Source organism: Oculina patagonica, chromosome 5, assembly GCF_052425735.1.
Source record: "Oculina patagonica isolate OP01 chromosome 5, crgOcupat, whole genome shotgun sequence".
Lineage (NCBI taxonomy): Eukaryota > Metazoa > Cnidaria > Anthozoa > Scleractinia > Oculinidae > Oculina > Oculina patagonica.
In genome coordinates this window covers 2,498,610-2,525,298 of record NC_135762.1, presented here as the reverse complement: position 1 = coordinate 2,525,298, position 26,689 = coordinate 2,498,610, and the positions used below count along the sequence as shown (strand labels likewise).

The following is a 26,689-nucleotide window of genomic DNA, read 5'->3' as shown; positions in this document are numbered from 1 at the left end:
GGCTTAAAAACTCTTCTCTTAGTACTAAGCCTTTATTTTTTCAGAAATTCTGGGGGGGGGGGGGCTAAAGCCCCTCCCCCAGTCCCCCGGCTCTGCTGTCCATGGGCAGCACAGGTGCCAATGGATTAATTCTTAACACTTTCACTTTCTCCTCGTATTCCCCAACATATCCTAGGTCACTTGAGTAACATTTACATAATCTTTCAAACAATTACATGTAAACTGCTAAACATTAGCCCATTTTATTGACAAGTCTTTTGAAATACGGTATACAATGTAAAATCAGCCAGTCAATACAACTCAAAATTGTTTCCCCTGCACACTAACAACTTAATGTAGTTCATATTGTATCATATATATGTTATTTTAATCTATGGCTGTAAACACCTTTAAATTATGCACAAAGAGTGATCTGCTGTCCTTCAATAATATTGTGTACAATTATCCTTTAAGTAACTCAGAAATATTAATAACATAGCGTCACTAGCTGAGTTACAAATAGTCAAATTAAAAAAGGGAATTTTAAAAGTCAAGCTAAATGATCTTTGACGCAACTGTGATCTTCGTGACATCTTCTTAAATTCATTCATTGGATCCTTCCTCACTCTCCTTCATCTGAAATAAAACTCCCAGAATTATTTTCATGTTTAAGAGGGCTTCAAGGCGCAACAGAATTTCACTGAGAAACTTATGGCCACATAACAAGCAAGGATTATTTCCAAACAAATAGAAATGACATTTTTGATACAAGCTGAGACAAACTTGAAAAGGTTATAGGCTGACATTTTCCAATTTCACCCAAATGCAATACAAAGGGGTACCTCTTTCATTTCAAGAGTTAGAGTATGCAGAAGGTAATAGTGAAAAAAAAAATGAAGTATTTTAAGGTGTTTTTCAAGTGAAAAATTAAGAAAAGAAATGCAGTATCCCTTCTGCAAGAAATATGAAAGGGGTACCTTTTCTATTTGAAGGTATATGAAAGGGTGACCTTTCTGTCAAAAAAATGGCATATGAAAAGAGGGGCCTGAAGGGGTAAAATGAGAATTGTGATTTGGGCAAATTTTTATGGGGAAAATGATATTTGGGTCACTGGGACTGGGAATCACAAACCGGGACTGGAAATTGAAAAATTGGGAAACAAGAGGCTGGGGAATGGGTTGGTTGAATTTTGGGCAAGGAAATGGGATTTCATGCCCCCAAAAACCCCCACCTAGGCTTTTATAGATTGTGCTCCTAAGTGGCTATTATGCTACTAGCAGTGCTCAATTTTGCCAAATTATGCAAATTATGCCGTCCCAAATTCTTCTGTTTCCGAATATGCTCACAAGCGTGATTCTATACATGGGTGCGCAATAACGCACAAATTATGATGTTTTTTAAAACTGTTGTGTAAATTTATTTGTGTTGGCGTTCGCCGTACGCCAGCTCTCGCATCTCCCGTTGCCTCCGCTTAACAATCACAATTGTTGCGCCGCATGCAGAACAATACTAATCATTTTTTCTGTGGTCACTATTTTCATTATTTTGCTCCAAAAGTGCTAAAAATTGCTAATTGCCGTGGCGGCCACTTCTTTTGCTCCAATTATCTAGCACAATCTATAAAGCCTACCCCCACCCCCTCCCCCTCTCCAGGGCATTTCAGGAACTTCTGAAAAGGCAAGGGTTGAACTTTGGAAAGAGCCTCCCCCATAGAAAAAAAATGCCGACCTCACCCCCCCCCCCCCACACACACACACACACACACACATGCAAGCCAGATATTATTAAGTTAGCTTGTATCTAACATCTTTGTTTTACCTTTGCCATTTCAGCAGGAGTCATGTTAATTGAGAAAGCTCCTTCGCTATATCCCTGCAGAGAAAGGAACAAATAAAAAGTACAGATTCATTTTGTTTTCAAAAGAATTTTTTCCCAAAGGGGCAAAATATTTTGCATCCCCCCTTCGGCCTTTTTTCCTCTCCCTTTAAGAAAGACTAGTCATACTTTCACTCTCACAAGGTGCCCTCATTTAGGAAAGAGCTGAATCCAACACAGTTTCGGGAGGGGGCACTAATTCGAAACCTAGTTTGGACATTGTTGCTATGGTCCCCAATTATAACAACAAAACAGGACATCAATAAACACATTTTTTTGCCAAGCCAGGGTAAAGGAGGACGTTTTCCTGGGGAGGGAACTCCATGCATAAGACTCCCCCCCCCCTCATTTTTAACCAAAAAAAAAAACCCCCCCCCCCCTTCCTTTTTCCATTTTCGCCCGGCGCCCTTTTTCCCCCCTTCCCCCCCCCCGGAACAAACGGAAAAAAAAACAAAAAATAGAGGGCTGTGGACAGTCTATGCATAAGAAAGGGATGGGTATGCTCGTGAAAAAAATTTTAATTAAAACCCTAAAGGAGACCTGTCAGATACCATTTCTCATGCCTGATTTGTCTAGACACAGTACGCTGGAATGGGTAAAGATATTGGCGTTCTGCACTGTACACACAAATTAAAGTAAGAAAAAAATCCTTATTTTACACCCCTATGGATGAGCATCAACATCCCTTTCATAAATGAGTCGCCCCCACTCCCAATTTTATATACTAGGTCATTTAATGGATTTCAAATTTCGAGGCACGTGATTTTAGCAGACACGCTTTGACTTCTCAGTACTATGAAAAACAATCCGATGGCCACTGTATTTGATTTTGCATAAATTAAGTTCTGCAAAACAAAGCGCCTCAGTTTCTCACCACGGGATACGAACTCAAGGTATCTCGATTTACTTCCTTGTTCAATACACACAATTTTTCGAAAAACTGAGAATTTGGGACAACGTATAAAACGAATATATTTCGATTAAAAGAGAACAAAAGTTGTCCATTGACCAAATATCGATATTTTTGGAACACAAACAAATGCGTGCATTGGATCACGTCCAAGTTCCACCTGAACATCTAAGCCTAGTTCAACTGTATTTCCATGTACAGAAGTATGTTTTAAGTTTGACTTTTTAGTAAACCAGAAAATAAGTTACTTTTTAGACAACAGGTAGCCCCAAACATCCGTTTTCTCCACCCCCCCCTTTCACTTTCATTTTGGCATTTCATGAGACAAACTAATATCTCGAATTATCGAATTATCAAAATCAGGCAGGCGAAAAAGTTCGGAGTGTTAATTCTTTCTTACCCAAACAGCAGCAGCTGAAAGAGCACCGAGACCAAAGATAAACATCCCGAGTTCTTCCTTCGTGCTGGCTCTTTTATCTTGCTTGAGGTACAAGCTTCGCTCGCCAACTCGACGAGGAATATGCCTTCCAAGAAACTGTCGCGAACTCGCGACACCAAATGCGCGAACAATTCTTGAACAAGCTTGCATCGACATCATACGTAGTACAAAGTTCCAAGCTGACCGAATACTTTTTTAAAGAGTATTTGAAGACGTGTGGCAGTTAACAGCGAAAGGTGTGATAATACTATAGACTGCTAACAATGCACTGAACACCTATTTGAACAAACAGGAACTTTTACATTTGTTATTGGGCGGGGTTTACTCGTGTCGCGTCACACTCGCTCATCACGCACACGATAAAACGGCAAAATGTGAAACCGCTTTTCTCTAACATCCTTCTTGGTGAACTTACTACATTTTGAAAAAGGTATATGGAAAAGAAAAGACCGCTAGTTTATTTTGGTGTTGCTGTTTTTCTACCATGATTATCAGAATTGTCGTGTTTGCTGAAACGGAACTTCTATATGCGATGTCGTGACTTTCCAAATTTGTGACATCATCATGAATAAATATTTTGGAAACGTCACGAAACCACACCATGTTTGTCTCGAAATCGTTGCGATAAATATATGACTGCGGGATAAAAACGTATGGGCTGAATATATTCAAACCAACAGTAGAAATTGTTTTGTAGTTATACCTGCAGTTTTAAATCATATCAATACATTTATAAAGAAATTTTTTATGCTCTTTTCTCTTTTGTTTATATTGCCCCTATTTTTCACACTCCCCAAGAATGAACAAAATTTTAACATTGTTGCTGTTTATTGTTTATTTTAGGGAACAGTAAAGGATTTTTTGGAAATCACTACAATATAAACAGTGTAGTATGAAAGCTGTAACAAAGACATTATATTTTAATATTGATTTCTTTTCACTTTCTTGCAGTTGAGATAACATTGAAGTGTGTAGTGATGTGGAATCGAAATATTCCACTGGAATGGCAATTAGTTATCTGCTGTTAAATAGAGCCTTTTCAAACACACTTAAAACTTCTGCATGTTTCATCTAGAGTTTTAAGCTTTCAAATTCTGACAAATCATCTTCCTTCCACATCAAATTCCTTGTCAAATTTCCATTTCTGATATGCCTAAAAAATATAAAATAAAAAAAACTATCAATGTTAAATTTTAGATAACAGCAAGCAATAGAGATAGGTGATATTAGTTTGCAATTTAGAAAGTAAATTAAGATTTCCATGCTTGAACAAGATTCATCTGAAGATAAATTAATCTACACTATATAAAAGAGCCCCTGTCTGCTTTTAAATGGTACCAGTGTGTTCCATCTATTAAGCTTGGATAGAGCGGTTTTCACTTGAGTGTCGAAAGTACTTTGCGTTTGCTTTGGTTTTGCGTTCACTACGCTTAGTGATTGGTTTAAAAATTTTGTGTCACTTTCTCGGCCAATCAGGAGTAAAACCAAAACCAATCGCGACTCGCTCGCGCACGTTTTCCCCGCGCTTTCTGCCAGCTACATGTATTTGCTTCGAATTTTGATTGGTTCACTAGATTGTCTGTGTAGTTTGTGATTGGTCAGAGTAATTACTTTGGTTTTGGTTTTGGTTTTGGTTTTACGACACTCAATTGAAAACTGCTCTATACCTACTGCTAGTGCTATAATTTGTATGTCAAGTACGAGTTCCCATAAGTAAATTGGCTTTTTTTTCCTTTTGCACACTTTCATGCAAGTGCTTTTGAGATCTTAACTCTGACAAGCAGATTCATTGCTCATGCATGAAAGGAGACTTATAACAAAAGTTCATTCTACCTAGCCACCATATTCCATCATCCATATTTAATATGATTGCATAGCATTTTTGTTTCACTCCAATAATCAAGGGCCTTTTCAAAACGGGACCAGGTTATCAAATGTTAAGGGATAAATCGTCCAGTAAGGGGGAGAATGTTCCTGTACTGGCTCAAACCCTGCATCCTAATTTATGGGTAAAAATGAACTCTTGGATCCAAAACTTATCGCTCCTTATCCAGAAGAAAACTCAAGACAAACCATAGTATTCAGAGCAATAATACAGGAAGTGGAGAACATAATGAGATAAGACCACTCATTGGTATGAATATGAGGCCTGTTATTGGAAAAGGAGAATTTATTACACAGAATCCTCCCAAGGGGGCATCTGTTTGACAGGGGACACCTATTAGTGCTTTATTCAGGGGCACCCAACGGAATATTTCGTTAAAATATCTGTTCGGATGGAAGGTTGGCTAACAATTTCGGATTTTTCGCAGAAGGATCCCCTAAACTTTTCAAGGTTTTTCGGAAAACCAACAAGCTGCCCTAGAATTTTTGGCTCACGTTTTACAATGTCCCATAATTTTCGGATGTTTTTTTTGTCCGCTAAAATTTTCGTGTGTCGTAATTATTCTAAAAGCTGCTATAAGTTCCCCCTGTGGGTCGTATTTAGGTGCGACAGAGCATATAATTTACACCCCCTGACGTTTTCGGATATATTCGGATGGGCGTTTGTATTACCTAGTATTTTCGTATAAAGAAAAAACGTCCCCTAAAATTTTCTAATAAAATGATCACTACTCCGTGTCCTTGAACTTTCGACAAGACCCATCAGGATAGCTAAAACTTTTGGATGAGGAAAAAAAAGCCCCTTGGAACTTTCGAAAAGACCAAAGTTCCCCTTAAATATCCGAACAGATAAATATTTTTTAGGGCAGCTCCAAATTAACCAAACAGGCTTCTCAAGCATAGAGAAATCCATTTTAGACACTTCTGACATATTTAGAAAAGATTCGGCCGTTGGGTGCCCCTGTTTATTATGGTATATTAAGAACCTGTGAAATTGTTCTTTGCTTTGGAGCTATTGTTTTCCTGCTCTATATATTTGTATCAAGGTTCGTTTTTGTCATGATCGTTCTTTGTTTTACATCACTGGTGAGTTTCACAGGTTCTTACACCAAGGATGAGCCCCTATAAGAACTAAGAGTGGGACAAATAGAACCATTGTGGTACAGTCAAAACTTTACTAACAGCCACCTCTCTATCAAGCAGCCACCTCTCTCCAACACCTGGCAATGGCTAAATTTTTCACCTGACCATATGTAAATCGTAAATCAGTTCTTTTTACTGCTATCAAAACCTTCCTTCAATGGTCACCTCTCAACAATGACCAGTTAATTTCGCTAGTTGGCTGCCTCATGGATTACAGGTAGAAAAACCATTAACTTGAAAAACTTACTGAGCCAATAACAGCACATATGATTGTTCCAACTCCAACTATAATAATATTTGATGAGTAGTTTGGTCCATCACCCTGAGTCCAGTAGTGTCTCTTAACAGCTGCAGGAGATATCTGCATCCTTCTGAGAAGGTGGCGGTACATTTATGCTTTTGAGTTTTCAGTTTGCTAAAGATATCACGTATGATGTCATCTGATGTAGTTGCTGAAAACAATAAAGTGGTGATACAATATATGAAATAACCATAGTTTTTTCCTAATGGAAAGTTACGGTTATCTTTGACCTTTTTAGGTAATTTGCAGGAAACCTTCCATAGGTGAGACATATGAGAGACAGACCTATAAAAGATTTGATCAGGATTTCATGATCATGGCAACAGTTTTGAAACTTATGCAAACATATTGCCAAAAACAGTGTTTGTATGTGGGGGCAGGGGGTTTGAACTTCATGTTTGCCGTAAATACCAGATGACTCTTTTCTCCATGTTTTTCCCCCACTTTCTTAACACTCCTATCCTTGTGTACTTTTGGAGCAACTACAGAATACAGGGTTTTAGTCCACCCTATTGACATGTGTCTGAATGCTATGTAATAAGGGGAATAACACAGACTTAGCTAAATAAGTTGCCCTGTATTGTGCAGTTAAGCTGTCCTTTCTCTATAATTTGCAAAATGATGCCAATTATATTGCAAACAGGTTTTCTATAATTTTCTCCTTGTGCCACTGATCACCTTGGAAATCCTGTCAAAAAACAGTGAAGACACTCCAAGCATAGCACACAAGCAGCAGTTATAATCTTGCTTATATGTGTATAAAGGAGCTTAAACTCTCAATTTTTCACGTTCTATTTTGTAGCCCAATACGTAACCTTGCATTTGTTTTCACCGTTTTTATCCCAATGCCTCCCAACAAGGGTACATGGAAAAGTCACATTGTCATACAAAGTAATACAACATGTACATGTAGTTCACTTGAACCCATGACATTAATTTTCATCCTAACACCAACGAACACCACTTTGGTGGTCAAACGGAGAAGGAATAACTCGATCTAGATCTGAGGCGTATCAGTGTCGATCTGCACCCACTCTTGGGTGATTTTGGTCGAAATTTTCATCAGATTTTAAAGCCTGCGCTGGCCTATACTCCAGTTGATTTGTTAAAGTATCATAAACGTATGTAAGAGGCATAAAGCACCTGAATATTACCTCTCCAGCCAGTAATTTTTGAAAGAAAGAGTGCTCTTACCCTGTCGAGATGACACTCACATCCGCCATTTTTCGAACTCAGGCTATCTCGGTATCTCGGTCTCAGCCTATCTCGGCCAAATCTTGGTCATACAACAGCGCGCGCGGCACGGCCTGGGCTTTCCACAAGTTGCTCGAGATTTCCCAAAAAGTTGTCCGTAATTTCTCATAAAAAAGTCGCTCAAAAGTTGCTCCAAAAATCCAAAAAAAGTTGCTTTTGATTAATAAAAGTTGCTCGAAAGTTGCCCCCCCAAAAATCCAAAACGCTGTTTCTATTCAAGAAAATTTCTCTTAATATATGCTAACTTACCTTTTACGCAAGATTTCTACAGTTTTACAGCAAAAGAAGTATCTAAATAACATTTTAAGTTGAAAATTTGTTTAATAACAAGGATTTCTTTAACTGAGAAAAATCGTGAGGACTGATCGATGACGTCATGTTTGTTGACGAGTTTTATAATGTTTTAATGCGGAATGAGCCGAAAGTTGAAACGTCTTCAGATAATCCTCGAAAATCTTCGGCAAAGAGAGAAAATGTGAGTTTTAAAATATGTAAGACTAGGACGAAATTTCCAACACATTTGTTGGCTTCAAGTGGTAAAAATGCGATCTTACGAGATGTCACACGTGCGCGCGATTTCGTACTAATGTGTAACCCCGGGTGTCTAACGACCTCTAAACATGCCTCAGTTCCTGCCCCTTCCTAACTACTCTTGAGGATTAAATCACAAATTTGCACCCTGTTTTCCATAAACATCAATTTTGTTTCAAGTTTTTTTTTAACCAGCTGACGAGGGAACGCCTCGTTGTACTTTGCGGGTAGGTTAAGTAGTGAGAGAACAAAGTTAGAAAGGAGTCCACATTCCTTGTAGAGGAACCTGGATTTAACGAGCCTCTTGTTCTAGCTATAAGAGACGATATTATTCATTACAGTAATAGTAAAATATTAAAAAAGAACGTCGATATATATATAACCATAGATATAACGAAACAGTAGCGAACATATTTTGCCAGCAGTCCCTTGGCCCTTCGTTATTATTGAGTTTAAAAATGCTTTGTTGCTCAGGCTTTTAATTTGGAACTGCGCAATAACGGATCTGAGATTCGTCCAATAATTTGTCAGTTAATAACCCACCAGTAACTGTTTGGAAAGACAAAAATGCTGATAATAAAATTCCAAAATTTGAATATAAGCTAACCTTAAACGTATCACAAGGAAGTGAAATATTGAACTTCATAGATAATGCTATTCTATTTACACTTGCTCGAAAGTACGACCAAAAAATACGTAAGATATAAAAATCTGTTTATTCCAAACCAGTTTCAAAGATGGAAAGTTATATTCTAAAAGTAATACTGGAATCAACAGCTAATAAAATAATTTCAGTACTATACAGATCGACTTTTTATTTATAAATTACATGTGAATTTTTCCTCAGTCAAAATCGAGAATACGGGATCGATTCAGAAACCCGCTCGTTCAGTCTAAAACTGGTGAAGCATTTGGCAGCTCAGGAGCCCAGACTGGCCATATTTTTTTAATTTATTCAACAGGTGTCAGCTGAACAGAAGAGGGTTTTTGTATTGAACTGAAAGCTGAAAAATATGATCAGTTGTCACCAGAGAACTTGAATTTTTGACTGAATGTGTTTTTTTTTTTCTGGGACCTTTTTTCCGTTCAACTGATCTCTCGTCCTTTTGCCTCGTCAAGCAATATTTCCATCTCTGGTGAAAAGATTGCGATACTCTCTGCCTTCGATTTAACTTCTCGGGAAACGAAAGACGAACTCTCTTATGGATCCTTTAAAGCACAAATACATTTTCAAACAGTCATTGTATACAAACATGGGGCAAAAGAAGTGGCTTACCAGCATAAAATTTTCTTAATCTTCATCTAAAATCTTTTGTTTGGGGAACTGAGTCTCTGATACAAACTATGTATAGATAAATGTTCCGCCCTAAATAGTATGGTTTACAAGCTGAAGTTCCATTCTAAAAACACTTTCCCAGCTAGTAAATGAATGCGATTAAGAGACAAGTTAAGATTATTAAGAGTGACGCTATGTTAAAATTGCGTGACGCATTGCGTCTCTTTGTTACTATCGGATAGTTAATTTTTCTTTCCTCGGAAATAATAGGACATTTACTATAATACTGAATTACCAACTTTTCCTCGTAGTTGACCTCGTTTCCAGGCCATTTTTGGCCCCAGTCAACATCAGAGCACTGAGGCGAGTTCAAACGAAAGAGCTGATTATTGAGCTCATCAAACCACATGCAGCTAATATTTTTAGTTTTGATATCTTGAACCAAAGCAAATTCGCCAATTTTCCACGCTAATCCGAGACAAACAAACGAAACATCAGGCTTTTGGCAACTTGGGTCATACTTCACTTCAAAAGAAAATGAATTTTTACACGCAAATTGGACACGTGATGTCGCTCCACTGCATTCATTTTGGTCAGCGTTCACCGACTTGAAGTAGTAGACTCCTTTGCTTAAAGGTGGCAGGGAGCAGTGGGTTGTCCTTGTAATTGATGTTCGTTTCATTAAAATTTTATCGATATTTCTGCCCCAAATGGGATAAGGGTCTCTTGTATAAGGGAGCCAGCTTGAGCAAAACAGTCTCAAAACATGGTTGAAATAGTAGTATTCCAGAGAACTATGCCCCTCACTTAAAACCGGCAGACTTTGAGAGAGTCTGTACACTAACACATCACTTCCAATAATGCCTGTGACACCAAAGCGAGTTAGTCTTGGGCGACATCCATTTGTAAAATTTGACAGCAACAGATAGTCATCGGTGAAGAATTTCGCACGCCCAGTTCCAGGCCATTTCCCGGTGACTAATGAACTGCATTTGTACGGAGCCTGGTGTTGAAAAATATACTGTTGTTTGCAATGGAACTCTCCATATGAGGGGATATCAATTGTTGTTTTGTTTATCACGATGTTTTGGATGCCCTTATGTAGAGATACTTCTTTCCAAATTCCTTGAAATTTTTCTGGAAAGCTGCACTCTGTTTTCGTGATCTCAGAAGGCACTCTGTCTGTTCCCTCAGGATTCTTTCTTCGTCTCAATTGCATAGTCAGCGATTTTGAGTTGGCTGATGAATTTCGCAAGCAAATAGGCTGATTGTAAAGCTGCAGGGTAAATTCTTCATTGCTTTCGTTTAATACCCTCTGGAATCTGGCACAAAGAAAATCTGAGAGTGTAAATGCATTTCTCGCTACAGTTTGACTTTTGACAATGAAATAGGTAAAATGTCCGTCTTTCCATGGAGTACTATAGCAAGAGAGGGCCAGATGAAATGTGACAGGACCAGCGAGTTGACGATTGCTTATAGAACAATTTTGCTGTTCTTGTAAATGGATCAAGAGACCGTCTTTACCGATGCAGTCAGATTCAAATGTCCCTAACCCAGTGTCACTGTCAGAAAAGCATTGTTGTCCTGTAAGTGAATTGTAAACCTTCATAATTTGAAATCCTCCCCTCAATTCAGATGGACAGTAGGGCAGCTCTTGCATCGAAGTTAAAATCAAAGGACTTTCATTGGTGATGAGATCACTCGCATTACAAGTCAGACTCGTATGATTGTCCTTCCAATGCGATTGTTCCAATTCAATCACATTTCTCCCTCTTTTCCGGAATTTAACACAGGAGTACTTCGCGTTCGTGTCATTTTCATTCGTCGCATTCTCGGACGAGATAATAAAGACATGAGGAGCAAGTTTCTTCCAGCAATAAAACTCTGAAGTTATCATCGAAGGATGGGAATCTCCAAAGACCTCGGCTTTCTCTCGATTGAAAATCCAAGTGTATTCTCCCCTTTGATCAATGCCTTGGTGTTTAAAGAAAGCATTAAGCTCGTCGTTTGGACGTCGCTTTCCTTGCGACCAATGGCGACAATATTGGCTCGATTCTGTACATGATTCTTGTAAGAAACCCGGGAAAGAACAACGTTGTTTCTCTTTAGAGAAGTCCTTGACACTGACACAAGGTTGTGAATGCCATAGGCTCATAATAGCCACTAGACAAAAGTACAGATGATTGCGATTTAGGGAAGCCATTGAAAAGCGCATAAATTTGGAAAGCGACCAAGCAGAAGTAGCAGAGCGTGACTGTTGTGTTTTTGTTTCAAATCGAATGTATGATCATTACTGCCTCTTCACGAGATAGCGATCTTAAGTCAGCCGGCCAACCACTGGGAGCACGTGCTGAGTTCTTTGATCTTCTGTTAATGAGATAAATTAGCCCAAGTTGTTCTTGAGGTCAGAGGCGGGGGTGGGGAGGGGACGACACACTTGTCTGTTTTGAGATCTGGGGAAGGGAAGGTGTGGCTTCTATAGTATGGTTCTTGTATTAAGTTGTTTCAAATCGGCCACTCCAGAATGCAATTTAAATGCTCAAAAGCCCTGCCATCTACACTGCGTGCGTACACTTACTAACCTAATACATGTGAAAGAACCCCAACACTAACAACAGTACTAACACACCACTCCACTCCCCTCCCCCCTTCCCTCCCCGACCCAAGTCCAATAATTAGAATCGCCGTCACTCGACGCCCTGCTGTGATGTAATAACACGGTGGTTAAAATTTATTTTGTTGGATTCTGCAGCCGACAATAACATCTTTAAAGTGACGGGAGCTAGCGAAAGATGAAAGAGCCGACCAAGAACTTAAAGCTAAACAAAATTAATTAAAATTCTTGTTTTACTTTTGTAGTCAAGGTGGCGACTTAGACCACACGTTGACCTCTTCTGAAACTCCATTTTGCATGTGATAAACAAGCAGTTGGTAGAAGAGTCTAGAATTAAACTGACTGATTTGCTGGTAGATAACGTTAGGGGAGTCATAAGGTGGTGACCGAAGGCAGCACCAAGAAGTTTTGTCACGAATGACATCTCAGCAACTCTTTTAAAAACTATAGTAAAAAGATGATGTGATTAAGAAAATTCCCAAAAAAAAACGAGAATACATCTTGTTTGTTAAGCAACGCTGAGTCTATCTCGGTACAAACAAAAGAAAACAGAAAACAGTTTTGTTTGAATCTGTCTTTCATTAGATTACAGAATTCTAATGATGTCTGTCCCCTAGAGAAAAACAATCTACATGTACTGAAGTCTAGTTGTATTTCGTCCTTCATTAAAGAAGTCGTTCCCGGTTTTGTCCCGTGTGTGCAGCCTTCTCTACTATTTCTCGTATTTCCCTCATACGAGGAAAACGGAGGAATCGAATGATCACTTGAGTTGGCACTAAACTTAAAATACTGTTTTCCTAATATATCGACGAAATATATGCAGATAATTTTGCATTCTCGTCGGGGCGATTGGCGACAAATTCTGAAAATTCATCAGATGTGCTCTCTTATCGGTCGCTACTGCTACGCCGGAGTACAGTGTGTATTTTGCGGATGAGGGTGGCCGGTCCAAGAGCTTTTAAAAACCCGCGCGTCATCACAGGCAGGGATACTCGTGTTTCGCGCGAGTTGTATATAGACGGCTTCGCGCGCATCTCTCGCGAGATTGTGTGGCGGACACTGGCGTTAATGATGAGTTAACTGAAAAAAATATATATATATTTGGTGCAATTAAGAGACGAGCAGCTATAATAGTTTCAGTTTGGTCACTTATAAATTTAAGAGCATATCGTTAATTACACCTGAGTCTTAATTCTGATATTAGATTTGTTCGTAAGTGCTGTATCTTTGTGTGTTTAAGTGTTCCACCTCTTGGCATTATATTGTCCCTAATGCTGAAATAAATATTATATTGTTGACTGATAAGACATTGATTGCGGAAATGTGAAAAACAAGCCAGTTGCCAAGCTAAATAATTATAAAATCTTTGCTTTGATTCTTGTAAGGTGCTTTTACTTTAATTTTCACTGCCCATTTAAGTAATACTCAATTTAAATGTTGCTCTGTTATGTTGCCCTGAAATATATGTATTCATAGTAAACTCTTATGGCCTTCTTCTGGGAAACGCAACCCGAAAGTGAACCAAACAGAGAGAAAGGAAACAAACTGAGAAAGTGAGTTCATAAAATGAGAACGAAAGACAACTAAATGCCTGAAAAGAAATCAACGAAAAACAACTAATATATCGGTGCAGTAGAAAGATAGAAAGCCAACTTAGTGAGTGTATCAAGGAGGGCCTCTTCTGGGAGTTCTGGTTAGATGAAATCAATACTTAGCCCCTAGTCCTCGCCTTGTTTCACTCACACTTCTTTGCACTGCACCAACTAACCGAACGCCTGCAGCAGGCTAGCGTCATAAAAGAGAGGGACAAGAATAAAACAAAAAACCAGCTCAGTTCATACAAAGAGAGGTGAAGATATGAGGATAAGCCACCTGAGAGAAAAGAGAGAGAAAGCAAGTTGAGTACATTATTTCAAGAGGATGTAACTGACTGCATGAAACTGAATAACACACTTGAATACTAATATTATTAGTACACCCAGTTAACCCATTGAAATACTAATATAAACGTGTGTCGCTTAATTAAGTGTTGACAATAAAACCAATATTATCAGTAATTATGGCTTGGAGCAGAACATTTAACTGGTTATTAAGCTGAGAATTGAATAACAAATTTTATCCGAGAATGACTCGGATAAAATAAATTTTTAAGAAAATATTCGTATAAAAATAAATTAATAAGCAAATTGCAAGCTATATGTAACACAATTTGCGTCAATGATTTCCTCGTGATATAGTTGTTCTTTTATTGATGCTTGGAGTAAGTTGTATGTTAACTCCATAAGAGAACATTATTTTCACAATGTTATTTAAACTGATATCCTCTCTTTGAATTTCATTAAACTATTCCACATGATTTTTTACTTATATTCGGCTTGCAATGAAGTAGCATGGGCTGATACCCGCCCTCGATCTGCTAGCCACAAAAAGAAGGCTCTTTAACTCTTAATTAAAACCTACACTCAAAAGAAAAAATATTGAGCTTGCGCTCGCGTGAAAAGCTTCACAATAGAAATTTTAAATCTAAAGAGCGTTTTCTATTTGTTTCACGGCGACGGATATTCTCTCAAAAGCATCAATAATTTCTTTTGTATTTGCCTTTTAACAAACAATAGGGTTGAAAGCTCTTTCCTACTAACCATAATTACGTTATTGGTCTATAAAATGAAAAATTTTAAACACGCTTTTAAGGTTACGTTTGACTTTGTGTCGAGTTGTACAGGAGAGAGACGTGAGTATCGATATAGAAATGTAAAAAATCTTTATTACTATAACATGTTAAAACCCAAGTGACTTATAAAATTTGTTTAGACCAGGAAAGAAAATTCAGGTAGCGTATATATGTGTGCGGCTTTTATAGTGTGAAAGTCCGACCAGCGGGCCCACTAATTCGACCATCAACAGTCGATATGTTCTTAGATAGGAAAATCACTGACTGAATTTTATTCAAGCAAAATGAAAGTGAACGGAATAGAGAGGTGGTCGTGTTTAGCTGTAAACCGTTGTGAGCCTCTTGACGCATTGCGTGCACGGTATATTTTTCCTGTAATAACTTCTAATCAGGCATCAAGAAATATTTAAGGGAAAGGAGAGTCACTTTAATTATGTTGCTAAGACTGCTTAGAGTTAAAAAGTATAAGGGTTAAGCCCGAAGGTCTGGGTTCTGGCCTGACCAAGTTCATGGTTTTGTGTTCCTCGAAAATACACATTGCTCTTTTTGCACAGATGAACAAGTGTGTACAGGGTGATATGATTCGTTGGAAATCAAGCAAAATACAAGGGCGACTGTACAAAAGAATAAAAAAAATTTACTGCTAAGTTACAATTTGTGTCTAGTTAAAAAAATATAATTGAGAATTTTTGAAGCTCGAGCTCAAAGTTGACACTAATCCTGCATTAAAGTGATCATGCTTTGTCCTTAGCAGCTTGCTCTTATGGAAACCAAGGTCAATCGCTAGCTGTATAAATCTTAGTACCTTGTTAACAGAATGCCTTATAGATTTACCATCATTGTAAGACGTCGGGCTTCGGCGCGGCGTCTAGTTAGCAGTGGATGTTACTCTCAAGCGAAGAAGAGACAACGTTCCTGCGTTCGCATTTGCGAAGAAAATTATAGCACGTACTGAAACCAGGAACACCGAAACACCCACAAACAAGGTTAGTTTACGCTATGAGATCAGGATCAGTAGAAGTTAGCTGTTGGTGGTTTAGTTAGTGGTTAGGTTAGTGTTTTTGGTGGTTAGGGTGAGATTTTGGAAGGGTGTTACGGGCTGTTCTGGGGTGTTCCAGTGTTCGGTGTTTCTGTTTTCCGTACATGCTGTAAATTATATTGGACAGGACTTATTAAAGGTCCTATGCTTTGCTAAGCTGTACTCTGTGCTGAGTGAGTATTGCAATTTTAGTGTTTTTTTCCTGTCATTCTAGGAGCCTAGAGGTGATTCATCATGACATCGACAGGTCTGCTTCTCTGTGCCGCCGTTTTCTTCTTACAGGTTTGCAGGTGTGTCGGTACCGCGCCCCACGCTGTCGCCAAAAAACCTTGCGACGAGTATAAAGAGATCAAGAATTGCAATCAGGAATTCAAGCAGGTTTTTGTGAACGCCAAGAAGTCTGCTGGGCGACATAGACCAGGACTTCAAGCCGGAAAAGGTGTATACTGTAGAGCTCTTCAGGTAATGCTGTACTTAAAAGAAAATTTAACGGCATTCCAGGGCCCTAACTAGCAAGAGGGCAAGACGAGGCTAGGGCTTTCCACAAGTTGCTCGGCACCCTTTGGCAACTTTTCATGATTCGAGCAACTTTTTCCCCTTCGAGCAACTTTTTTCCTCTCGAGCAACTTGTTGCATTTTGAGCAATTTCAAGACCGAAGATCTCCGAAGATTATCCGAGTGTTGTTCAAAGGCAATACGAACGTTTCCGTAGATTTACGAAGATTGCCGAAGACTTTCGAGGAACATCTGAAGACATTTCAACTTTCGGGCCATTTTGCATTAAAACATTACAATACTCGTCAGCAAACATGACGTCATAGTTTAAGAAATCATGACGTCTCAGTTTAAGAAATCCTTGTTATTTAACTTCTTTTTCTGTAAAATTGCATAAAACTGCTAAAATTTTACTCTCAAAGGGAAATAAGCATATATTTATTGAAATTCTCGTGATTAGAAGTAGCGTTTTGGGTTTTTTTGGAGCAACTTTCGAGCAACTTTTCTTGTCAGAAGCAACTTTTTTTGGATTTTTGGAGCAACTTTAGAGCAACTTTTTGAGAAATTACGAGCAACTTTTTGGGAAATCTCGAGCAACTTGTGGAAAGCCCTAGACGAGGCACTTTCCTCGTCTAGATTTTAACCCAAATTTTTAGGTGGGGAAATAATCTGTTTTTTATTTTCTAAAGAAATAATACATCATGAAAAATGCTAAAATAGTGTCTCAGAGCTTCTAATTTTCTTTCCAGACCCTGCTAATGGCTCGTGCCTTCGACACAGAACTTTTGCCTCGTCTATGTCAATAGTCTGGCTACGGCCCTGCATTTTTCAACTGAAGTCAATTTAGAAAAGCTAAAATCTAGAGAAAAAATCATCCTGTTTAGAGAGAAATGCCCCAACTCATTAGTCGGATCAGTTCTATTCCGTAGATTGATAAAAAATTGCTAATATGAGTTAAAAATAAGTTGCCTTTTGCCCACTCTGATTAAAACCGAGACCCAAGCAGCTTCTCCGATTCTCATCAGAGAACATTTTTTTTGGTTCAGCTTCAAAACGTACAACGAGTGAAATTACTGCAGCGTGCTGCTACCACAAGGGATAACGAGGGGGGGTGGGGTGGGGTGGCTGTGGCTAAGTCAGTGGGAAAGAATGGTCATCAGAAAACTTTCTGACCTCTAAAGGAGCTGAGATCAATCTGGGCATTGCCAAGGTTTGTCACTGAAAAAGACACACAAATATAAGAGCCATAGTGAATTGATTTTTGTGACGATAATCGAACGCGTTTATCAATAGAGTCCTTGTTTTATTTAACTATGCGTTTAATGTAAGAAGATGCTTTCATGGGCAAATAGCCTGCGAGCAGGCTCACCTTGGGGCACGCGCGAATATACCTTGGGGCACGCGTGAGTGGCGAGCGTAGCGATAAGGCGGGGAGTGACGCCGCTCACGTGTAGCTCTCGTGCGTGCCACAAGGTGAGCCTGCTCGCAGACTAATGGGCAAATATATTGGTGTTCCGTCCTGAACAGCCGGCGTGAAGATAAAAGTACGACAATGATGCCCGTCTCTTAACGTAGGGGATCTCTCCCCCCCCCCCCCCCTCCTTCGGGTGCGCCACATTTCGGTATACGTAAACTACATGTAAACCCGTCACAGTTAAGTAACCGTTCTTCGTTCTCTCGACAGACGTTTATGGATTGTTTGGAACAATCTCTTGCAAGCTGCGTTGGAGGTGCTTGGCTTCGAAATTACAGTTATGTTGTCTTGGAACACGGGGTGATGGACAAGAAATGTGGCGTGTGTCACAAACATGACTACACAAACCTCGAACAAGCCTTACATGGTAGGAGACAGTAATATAACTTGCGGTCCTTGTAGTCCTTAAGCGACGACAGTGGCTAGGCTCAGATCCTGTGTCTTCCTTTGAGCCCCACTCTGAGGCACCTGAACTGACGCGAGCTCCCTTGCTGTGGTCCTTTTCCAAAATCCAGTTTTAGGCCTTCCTTGCTCTTCATTTTGAGATGATTAGCAATTGACAATACTCTCCTTGTCGCGTTTTGTTCCTTCTTTACAATTCTCCTTGAAAGAATTGTAACGATTTTAGATCAAGCCCTTTTATCATGAGATGTTCAGACCTTTAATTCTCATAAGCTGACAGCCCGAATTTACTTTGTAAAAGTTATAACACAATTAAGCAATTCATTATTATCAGGGTTTTTTCAACTGGCATACCGGTAACTCGTTTTCAACTTTCTTTTTCTTTTCTAGCATCCAGCAATCAAGATTATGTTGGTGAGTCATCTGATTTAAAAATTGGCCCGATTTCTTAATCAAAGATCTCTTCGAGATATCGACTTTTTTGTTAGAAGTTAGTATGAGTAGAAGGTTTATCCTGGGCATTGTTGTTCGAACAGATCATGGAAGAATTCAAACGTCTTTCAGTTCAAGCAATTTTTTTATTTTCGCGGAGGAAATGCTGTATTTGTCAGTCGCGACGGCTGGGCGCTTTGCGACTCATATACTTTGGCTTGGTTAAAAATGGTAAACTTTGACGCTTGCTTAATTGGTTATGTCACGTAAGAGTTGGGCTGCTCACGTTTTTAATTGTTATATAACGTTTGTAAATTTGACAAGTCACGTTTTTTCTACAAGAACGGAAGTGCTGTAGCACAACTATAGAGTGACACTTTAGAGGTCACGCGCTTTGATCACCCACAGCGGAAAGTATTCCCTTGAGAAATTAAAACAGTCCCTTGAGAGTTAACAAGAATGTGGTTCCAGATTACCCAACCTAACCGCTATTCTCCTTCCTTTTGCTTGTAAACAAGCAAAAAAAGTCGAAAAAATCTGTTGCAGTGTCACAGATTTTAGAAATCGGGCCGATTTTTATCCTTTTAATTTGAATAGGCAAAGAAAAGCCGGCCGACGAATCGCAGCGTGTAAAGCGGTCGCTTGGAATAAATACGGCCGACAAATCGTAACGTGTAAACCGGGCTTTAGTGGACAAAAAGCATGAGGCAGCTGGCTGTGCATGAAATGTCCCGGACTAGAGTAATGCTTGATCTCTTGGATAAGAAACGTTAGCAAACGCCCAAGTAATACCCGGAGGGGATGAACCATGCAGGAACTGATCGATGCATTTAAACGGAATTGATAACTTAGTTTACCGTACCCAAATTCGCAAGTAGCCAATCAGAAGCGCGATCTACTGGCCTGATATCCTACGATACCAAGTCACTGACCTGATGGTACGTCACGATATCATGGACACTTTCAAGCAGAGTACTGTTACCGTACAATGAATCGAAAACAGGTTTTACCAATAAAGCAGAACCTCGTAATTTTAGATTAGCTAGTGTCTACCGGTCGTAAAAGAATTAAAAACTTTCCCGCCAAAACTAAACTTGAGCGCGCTCGCCAATTGTGCGATGTTTGCCGACGAGTACTGAGACATTCGGACTGAAACAATAGAGTCGGAGTTCCCAAATGTATCGCTAAATTCTGAATTTGGGTACGGTAAATACCCAATCGTGCCTTTTTGGTACACTTCGGCGGCATATCAGACTCGTTTGGTCTCGACATGGGTATTCACGTCTCGCCAAAACACGAACCATGGTTTGACCAAACTCGCCTGATATGCCGCTGAAGCGGACCAAAAAGGTACGATTAGGTATAAGTATGAGTCGCAGCGGAAAAGCGGAAAAATGTATGGGTTCTGTCGATTTTTTTTAACCAACTTGTCAGTTACAAATGAAGAAACTAATTTGCATGTGATGGGACAACTAGTGTTGTCAGCATTTTCAAAAATGCTGACTAATTTTTAAAAAAAAATAGTTTTTAACGTGGTCATTTACAGTTACCATTTGCAAGTACACTTCTTCTAATAATGTCGCTATCGCCTTTGTATATTTATTGTACATTATTTTATTTATTTCGCATGTAACAATTATAACCTTAACCATACTAGATTCTCCTGGTAAGTAAGTGTCCTGTTTGTAAGTAATTAACTACCTAACTTATTGTAACCTAATTTTTGTTTTCTTTTGTTTGTTTTCTTGTTTTTGGTTTGTAACATATTTGTTTTGGCGTGTTTTAAGGTCATTACTCTGAAATAGAACTGAACATAGATTTTTAACCAAACTTCGCCTACTGCTTTATTACTTTAACGGAACTAAAATTTTGAAATAAAAAAGGAGGTCACCATATTCGTTTAGGAGCAGGAAGACCTTGTACATTCAATATAATTCCTTTATAATTCCTCTGCGAGTACTGGCAAAGTACACGCTTTTAGCAATAATATATTTTTCAAACATAGGAATTGGTCGTTTTCAATTTAACAGAAAGAATTTTATCACTATACCCAAAATATGAAAAAAAAAATTGCTAGGTCACCATACTTGAAGATGAAGTATTCAACATGACACGAGCATGGGACAAAGAAAAATTCTGAGTCCCCGACGGGAATCGAACCCATGGCCTCCCAGATACCGGTTGGGCGCTCTAACCAACTGAGCTACGAGAGACTCGTTGTGAGCTGGGCCATTTTACTAGGTTGATAAGTGACACGCGTCCTGCATACTGCTAGGATCAGCAATGTCGAATTCATCAAGTTTGTAGTAAATAATAAAGATGGTAAATTTTAAGCTCGGTAAAAAAATAATGAAGATGAAGTATTCAACATGACACGAGCATGGGACAAAGAAAAATTCTGAGTCCCCGACGGGAATCGAACCCATGGCCTCCCAGATACCGGTTGGGCGCTCTAACCAACTGAGCTACGAGAGACCCGTTGTGAGCTGGGCCATTTTACTAGGTTGATAAGTCTTCATTTTTTATTACCGAGCTTAAAATTTACCATCTTTATTATTTACTACAAACTTGATGAATTCGACATTGCTGATCCTAGCAGTATGCAGGACGCGTGTCACTTATCAACCTAGTAAAATACTTCATCTTCATTATTTATTACCGAGCTTAAAATTTACCATCTTTATTATTTACTGTCACCATACTTGTTTACGAGAAAGCGACAATTTACTTCTCTCGCGGACTAAGCCGCATAGAAGCCTCCATTTTGTTTATGTGCGCGCGCTAATTACGCGTAAAATTCTGCGCAGTAAGAATGCGCAATGCAATACAGGGCAATGACCTTAAAATAAAACAAAAAAGACAAAATAAAAAACAAAAAAGCATTTTTAAAAATTATGTTTTCTGTCTCAGGTCATGACGTTTGCCCACGATGCGCCAAAGGAGTCCATAAAAGATGCGTCAATCGCTTTCTGAACAAGATGGCGGCTGACTCCAACATCTGCCACGATGTACAGGAATTCATTTCTTGTTACAAGGAAGAAGGAGACCCAAAGAGGTTTTGCGCCACCACCAAAATCGTAAAGAATTTTTCCAGGCTCTGTCAACAACTCGGCGAGAAAATGCTGGAGGAAGACAGGATGCACCCCGGATTGATGTGTTAAATGTTAAGTGGCCCTGTTGGAAGTGGTAAAAGAAACCTAGTACTGGAAAAGGATCAGTCAGAATGGAACACATTTTACTATTCTCTTGTAGTCATTTAAACCTGAGCGAAATAAAACTAAAAGACTTCATCACTTAAAGTTTTTGAGTGACTTTCATTTCTCCCACAAGTTTCACTGGGGGCGCAATCTGGTCTAGACGAATCAGCGCGACAAACTGAAATACCGTAAATGATCTCATAAACGCTGGGGCGTCTATTAAATTTTTAGGGTCTTTGGGAAGGCGTTAAATAGATATGAGGCGTTTATTAAAGAGAGGCGTTTACTTCACTTTAACTTAACAACGTCAACAAAACAAATAGGATGCGTAGTTTGCTAGTGGAGTAAGATGCAAAACAGAGTTTTGGGGTAGGAGACTAAACTATTCTGCGCTAATACAAAACCTAGAGATGTCGTTCAAACTTCGATATCGACGTTTTCATACATCGGGGTCAACCACATTGGCGTAGTTGGTCTCTTCGATGTCGGAGTCAAGCAAGAAACTAACTATAGTAAATAATAAAGATGGTAAATTTTAAGCTCGGTAATAATAATGAAGATGAAGTTTTCAACATGACACGAGCATGGGACAAAGAAAAATTCTGAGCCGCCGACGGGAATCGAACCCATGGCCTCCCAGATACCAGTTGGGCACTCTAACCAACTGAGCTACGAGAGACTCGTTGTGAGCTGGGCCATTTACTAGGTTGATATGTGACACGCGTCCTGCATACTGCAACCGGTACGTATCTGGGAGGCCATGGGTTCGATTCCCGTCGGCGGCTCAGAATTTTTCTTTGTCCCATGCTCGTGTCATGTTGAAAACTTCATCTTTAAACTAACTATATTGCGTGATTTTATTCTATGGAGCATTTCCTTGATTTTTGAGGTGAATTTTCGAGGGAGCGTCTATTAGACACGGGGCGGGGGCATCCAATACAAACTTAACACTTCAGGGGAGGTGTTTATTAGATACGAGGCGTTTATTTGAGAGTGGGCGTTTATCAGATCATTTACGGTATCCATTATTTCTTCGTTCTCCTAACTGATTTCCTGTACTTCGGACTTACCCTTGAGAATTACAGGATTTTTTCTCTTACCCCTAAAGAATTCCACTAATGCGCAAAAGTACGTTAACGTTCTGAAGCAGCTCTGTCACGCGTACCTTGTTTGTAGTCAGTACAAAAAAAAACCCTTACATCGAGAACTAAGAACTTTACGCAAAGAAAGCAATACTTTCAATGAATTTCATTCTGCGACATGATTGTATGGAAATCTCGCGGCCGCAATGATTAAAAGCGAGTCCACAAAGTCCTCGGCCGTCACATCCAGCGTAATTTACTTTGCATGGCATAAATTAAACTGTAACACTAGCAACAGGAGACAGGCTTTTGAAATATTGTATTTCTTTTATAACTGTTGCGGAACCTACTGATATAATTTAACTTCGTGTTCTTCTTTATTTCCTTGCCTTCTAAGGTTATAGTACTGCTTATTTCCCAGCACTTAACTACAAGTTCTGTTATCTACTATTGTTCCTCGTCGAAAACAGGCATATTTAAGAACTCCGAAAAGATAGTAAGGCCAAGGATATCCCCCTGGGGTTGGGTTCTGAAAGCCGATTTTCACAAACTGATTTTCATAGTCAAATGTTCTTATCAATCGTGGCGGGCAAACGGTAAACATTAGTCAACGGTAACTTCGCTTGATCTTGGCACGACTTAATTCTCAAAATGCGTTTTTTTCTCATAATGTTGACCACGGTACGAATCGACCAGAGGGTGGGTATGAACAAACCGAGATTGGTTACGAATCGTCTAATTTTGGGTAGGACACGTTTGAGTACGAAACGTCCGTGGGTACGAAACGATTGGGCTCGAAAGGAAGATTAAGGAAGTTACAATGCCTTTGATCACTCGGTCAAGAGCCTGGCGACATAGTTATGAGAAGGTCACAGGTTAGAAATCACCAAACAACCGCAAACTGGACTATCGTAGGCAAAAAACTTTTAAAGCTTCCAAGAAGACAATAAAGTGTTGTTTAGGTAGCAATATTTTTGTCATTTTCCCAATTTCACATATTTTATCTAATACCTTATTGTTTCGTGTTGGCACTAAAGTAAAAACCCGTGAGTAAGAACCTAATTGATAAGAGCCTCTCAAGCCTAAAATTTGGAAATACGTTCTTATTTTCTAAAATCGATTAACTAAATGTTTACTTTTAGGGAAATAAGATAAGTCGACATTCTGGGTCCTCTTTGGAAACACCTAGGAGCCTTAGCACTCCACTTAAGTTCTAAAGTTGCAATGTAAATGCCAATGTTGACAATAATAAAATATTATTGATACAATCACAAAAATCTAAATACAAGGAAAAGGCTGAATACCACTCAAAACTCTATAAACAACAACGTAAATTTTTCTTCAGCAAATAACAACCTATTAAGAACCTAAATAGCCTATTAAATTTGTGCTAACTACCATTTATGTAAGAACCTGTTTAGGCTAACTTGGGAAAATGCAGGTTCTTACTCGCGGGTTTTTACTGTATTTCGTAATCATTTGCTTAAGAGTGCAGGCACGCAGGCAACCGAAAGCTTTTATATATTTTTATTTTTATTTCAAACGGAAAACACCTTAAACCTTTTATAATGCAAATTGATCCGATGGCATAAGAAACTGAAGACAAACGGCTCTCTATTTAAACATGTTGAATTAAGTTTACTTTATCGAACCGCTTTCTAGAAACCACAACCCCTGATAAAGTCTTCTGCTATGTTTTCACACGAATAAGACTTCGCTGTTTTAAAAATTACTTTCCTTTTTCTTTACAGGTTAAAACACATTTTATTGTCCTGCATCGCCAGGCTGATATGGATATCCCGGCTGAGGATATCCCCCTGGGGGTGGATACTGAGGGCCATGACTCATCGGCCCCATCATCGCACCGCCAGGAAAACCCGTAGGAGGTGGCACCGTACCAGTTGCATACTGCGGCGGGGCTGCACCCGGGACGGGTTGTCCATAGGGTGGGCACATCCCTCCATATGGTCCTGCTCCTGGATAGGGGCTTTGTCCTGGGTAAGGCGACGCTCCAGGATACGGTGCTTGCGCAGGGTAACCTCCGTGTTGCGGCGCCATCCCTGGGAAACCTCCGGGCGGAGGTCCAACACTCGGGTAGGCTCCTGCTTGTGGCGGAAACCCAGGCTGTGGACCCGAGTGGGGCCGATTCATAAGGATTTCTCTCGCTCGATCTTTGTCGCTGGAAAAATCCAACACGCTGTCGAAAGCTGACAAGTTGTTATCAGTGATGTGGCAAGCAATAGCTTCCAAAGCTTTTATTTTCGATTTGTCGAACGAAATCACACCCATTATGGAAGCAGCTTGTTCGCATGTTATGCTGTACATCCGCGGAGCACAAATCTCGACGGCTTTTACTTTGTCATCATCAAAGGTAAACTCAGGAACAATTTCGGCGACTTGATCGGCGGATAGATATCCATAAGAGCAGGCAAGAGTCGACTTCAGCGCGTCTAACTTCTCGTCCTTGAAGCTTTGTTCGTTTACAGCTCGCTTGATGTTTTCAAAGCTGTTTGAATCCATCGTATTTATCTACGCTCTCGCGACACAAAATAAAGGTTCAGACAAGCAATGCCGGGAGGTTTGTGAAATACCTGCTGACGTAATGACGTAGGGTCACGTGATAATCCCCAATAAAGTCCTTCGATTCCTGGCAATCTTGATGGACAAAGAAAGTGTTCCGATCGTTAGGGTTTTTTCGTTATTCTTGCTTTTTCTTGCGATAAATGAAGAGACGCGAGTTCGTAGAACAACCTTGTATAGGACGTGTTTTTATCGCCTAATTTTATTCAAGGTTTAAAGTGATTAAAATTTAAGTTCAGCTGTTCAGCTGTGTTGCCCCGGCAACTGACAGGTACCAGTAGCGGACCAATAAAAATTGAAGTGGTTTTTCCTTGTCAGGTTTTCTTAATTATATGTTAATAGAAATAGATAAGAAACTGAGAAATTATGCAAGTGGTGAATATTCATAATGCTCGTGTGTCTGGTGTTCGGTTTCTCAAATAATTAGTATCTTGTATCTACAGCTTTCTTCTTCACATAGTAGGCGACATGTCGCCTCGTGTGAATTCAACTCAGTTTGAATTCGAGCGACACATCGCAGCGACAAACTGGGCGATAACAGCTTTGTCGTAGCGTCACGAGTGTACACGTCTGCGACAAATCGCAGCGCCAAAATATAAATTAACCAGCGAGAGAGCGTCATGTATCTTTGCCATATTAAATTGGAAAACTAATCACATTCCCACTCTTCAAACTTCGCTGTGTGAGTAACGAACAAGCGCCTTGTCGCAGCGACTTCTTTTGTTGTAATACAGACGGAGCGACTTGTCGCAAGGAACTGTCGCTGCGACTTGTCGCCTATTGTGTCCCGACCTTTATCGTTTTCAGCATAAACTGAAGGTGTATCTTTTTCATTTATACCGAATAGTACTCAGTTTCACGTGACCCTGGTTTCTCTGTGGAGAAAAAAAGTAAAAAATACTGCAATAGATTTTTTACTCGGTCAGCCAGTTTTGAATTCTTTTTTCGACGTTTTTGCTAGAATAGGGGTTAGTAGACAAAATTTGGATCCACATATTTGTAAACTCTCAAGGGACTTTTTTAATTTCTCAAGGGACTGTTTTAATTTCTCAAGGGATTACTTTCCGCTGTGGGTGATCACTTGCGATTTCGTGGAAAAAACGTGATTTGT

At 39.4% G+C, this 26,689-nt stretch overlaps 3 protein-coding genes and 2 long non-coding RNA genes across 7 annotated transcripts; 1 reads left to right on the top strand and 4 right to left on the bottom strand.

Annotated features, from left to right (window-relative positions):
• Positions 1-211: 211 nt before the first annotated feature.
• LOC144654658 (uncharacterized) lies at positions 212-3,490 on the bottom strand. Its single transcript, XR_013570964.1, has 3 exons — positions 3,165-3,490; positions 1,798-1,851; positions 212-615 (listed from the first exon to the last, which is right to left on the bottom strand). It is a non-coding gene; the product is annotated as an uncharacterized LOC144654658 (long non-coding RNA).
• Positions 3,491-4,013: 523 nt separating this feature from the next.
• LOC144654657 (uncharacterized) lies at positions 4,014-7,776 on the bottom strand. 3 transcript variants are annotated; one of them, XR_013570962.1, is made up of 3 exons: positions 7,726-7,776; positions 6,478-6,682; positions 4,014-4,356 (listed from the first exon to the last, which is right to left on the bottom strand). It is a non-coding gene; the product is annotated as an uncharacterized LOC144654657 (long non-coding RNA). The 3 variants fall into 3 exon arrangements; XR_013570961.1 differs by having other exon boundaries at positions 7,686-7,769; XR_013570963.1 differs by having other exon boundaries at positions 7,675-7,760.
• A 1,270-nt stretch (positions 7,777-9,046) lies between these two features.
• On the bottom strand, positions 9,047-12,036 carry LOC144654656 (uncharacterized). The gene has a single exon (XM_078514856.1). The coding sequence runs from the start codon at positions 11,805-11,807 to the stop codon at positions 9,735-9,737; it is 2,073 nt and encodes a 690-aa protein (XP_078370982.1). The 5' UTR covers positions 11,808-12,036; the 3' UTR covers positions 9,047-9,734.
• Positions 12,037-16,150: 4,114 nt separating this feature from the next.
• LOC144655192 (uncharacterized) lies at positions 16,151-21,968 on the top strand. Its single transcript, XM_078515407.1, has 4 exons — positions 16,151-16,378; positions 18,096-18,252; positions 18,678-18,701; positions 21,630-21,968. Exons 1-4 carry the CDS (start codon positions 16,151-16,153, stop codon positions 21,878-21,880), a joined length of 660 nt encoding a protein of 219 aa, XP_078371533.1. The 3' UTR covers positions 21,881-21,968.
• Positions 21,969-23,984: 2,016 nt separating this feature from the next.
• Positions 23,985-25,774, bottom strand: LOC144654655 (uncharacterized). The gene has a single exon (XM_078514855.1). It carries the CDS (start codon positions 25,516-25,518, stop codon positions 24,763-24,765), a length of 756 nt encoding a protein of 251 aa, XP_078370981.1. The 5' UTR covers positions 25,519-25,774; the 3' UTR covers positions 23,985-24,762.
• Positions 25,775-26,689: the final 915 nt, after the last annotated feature.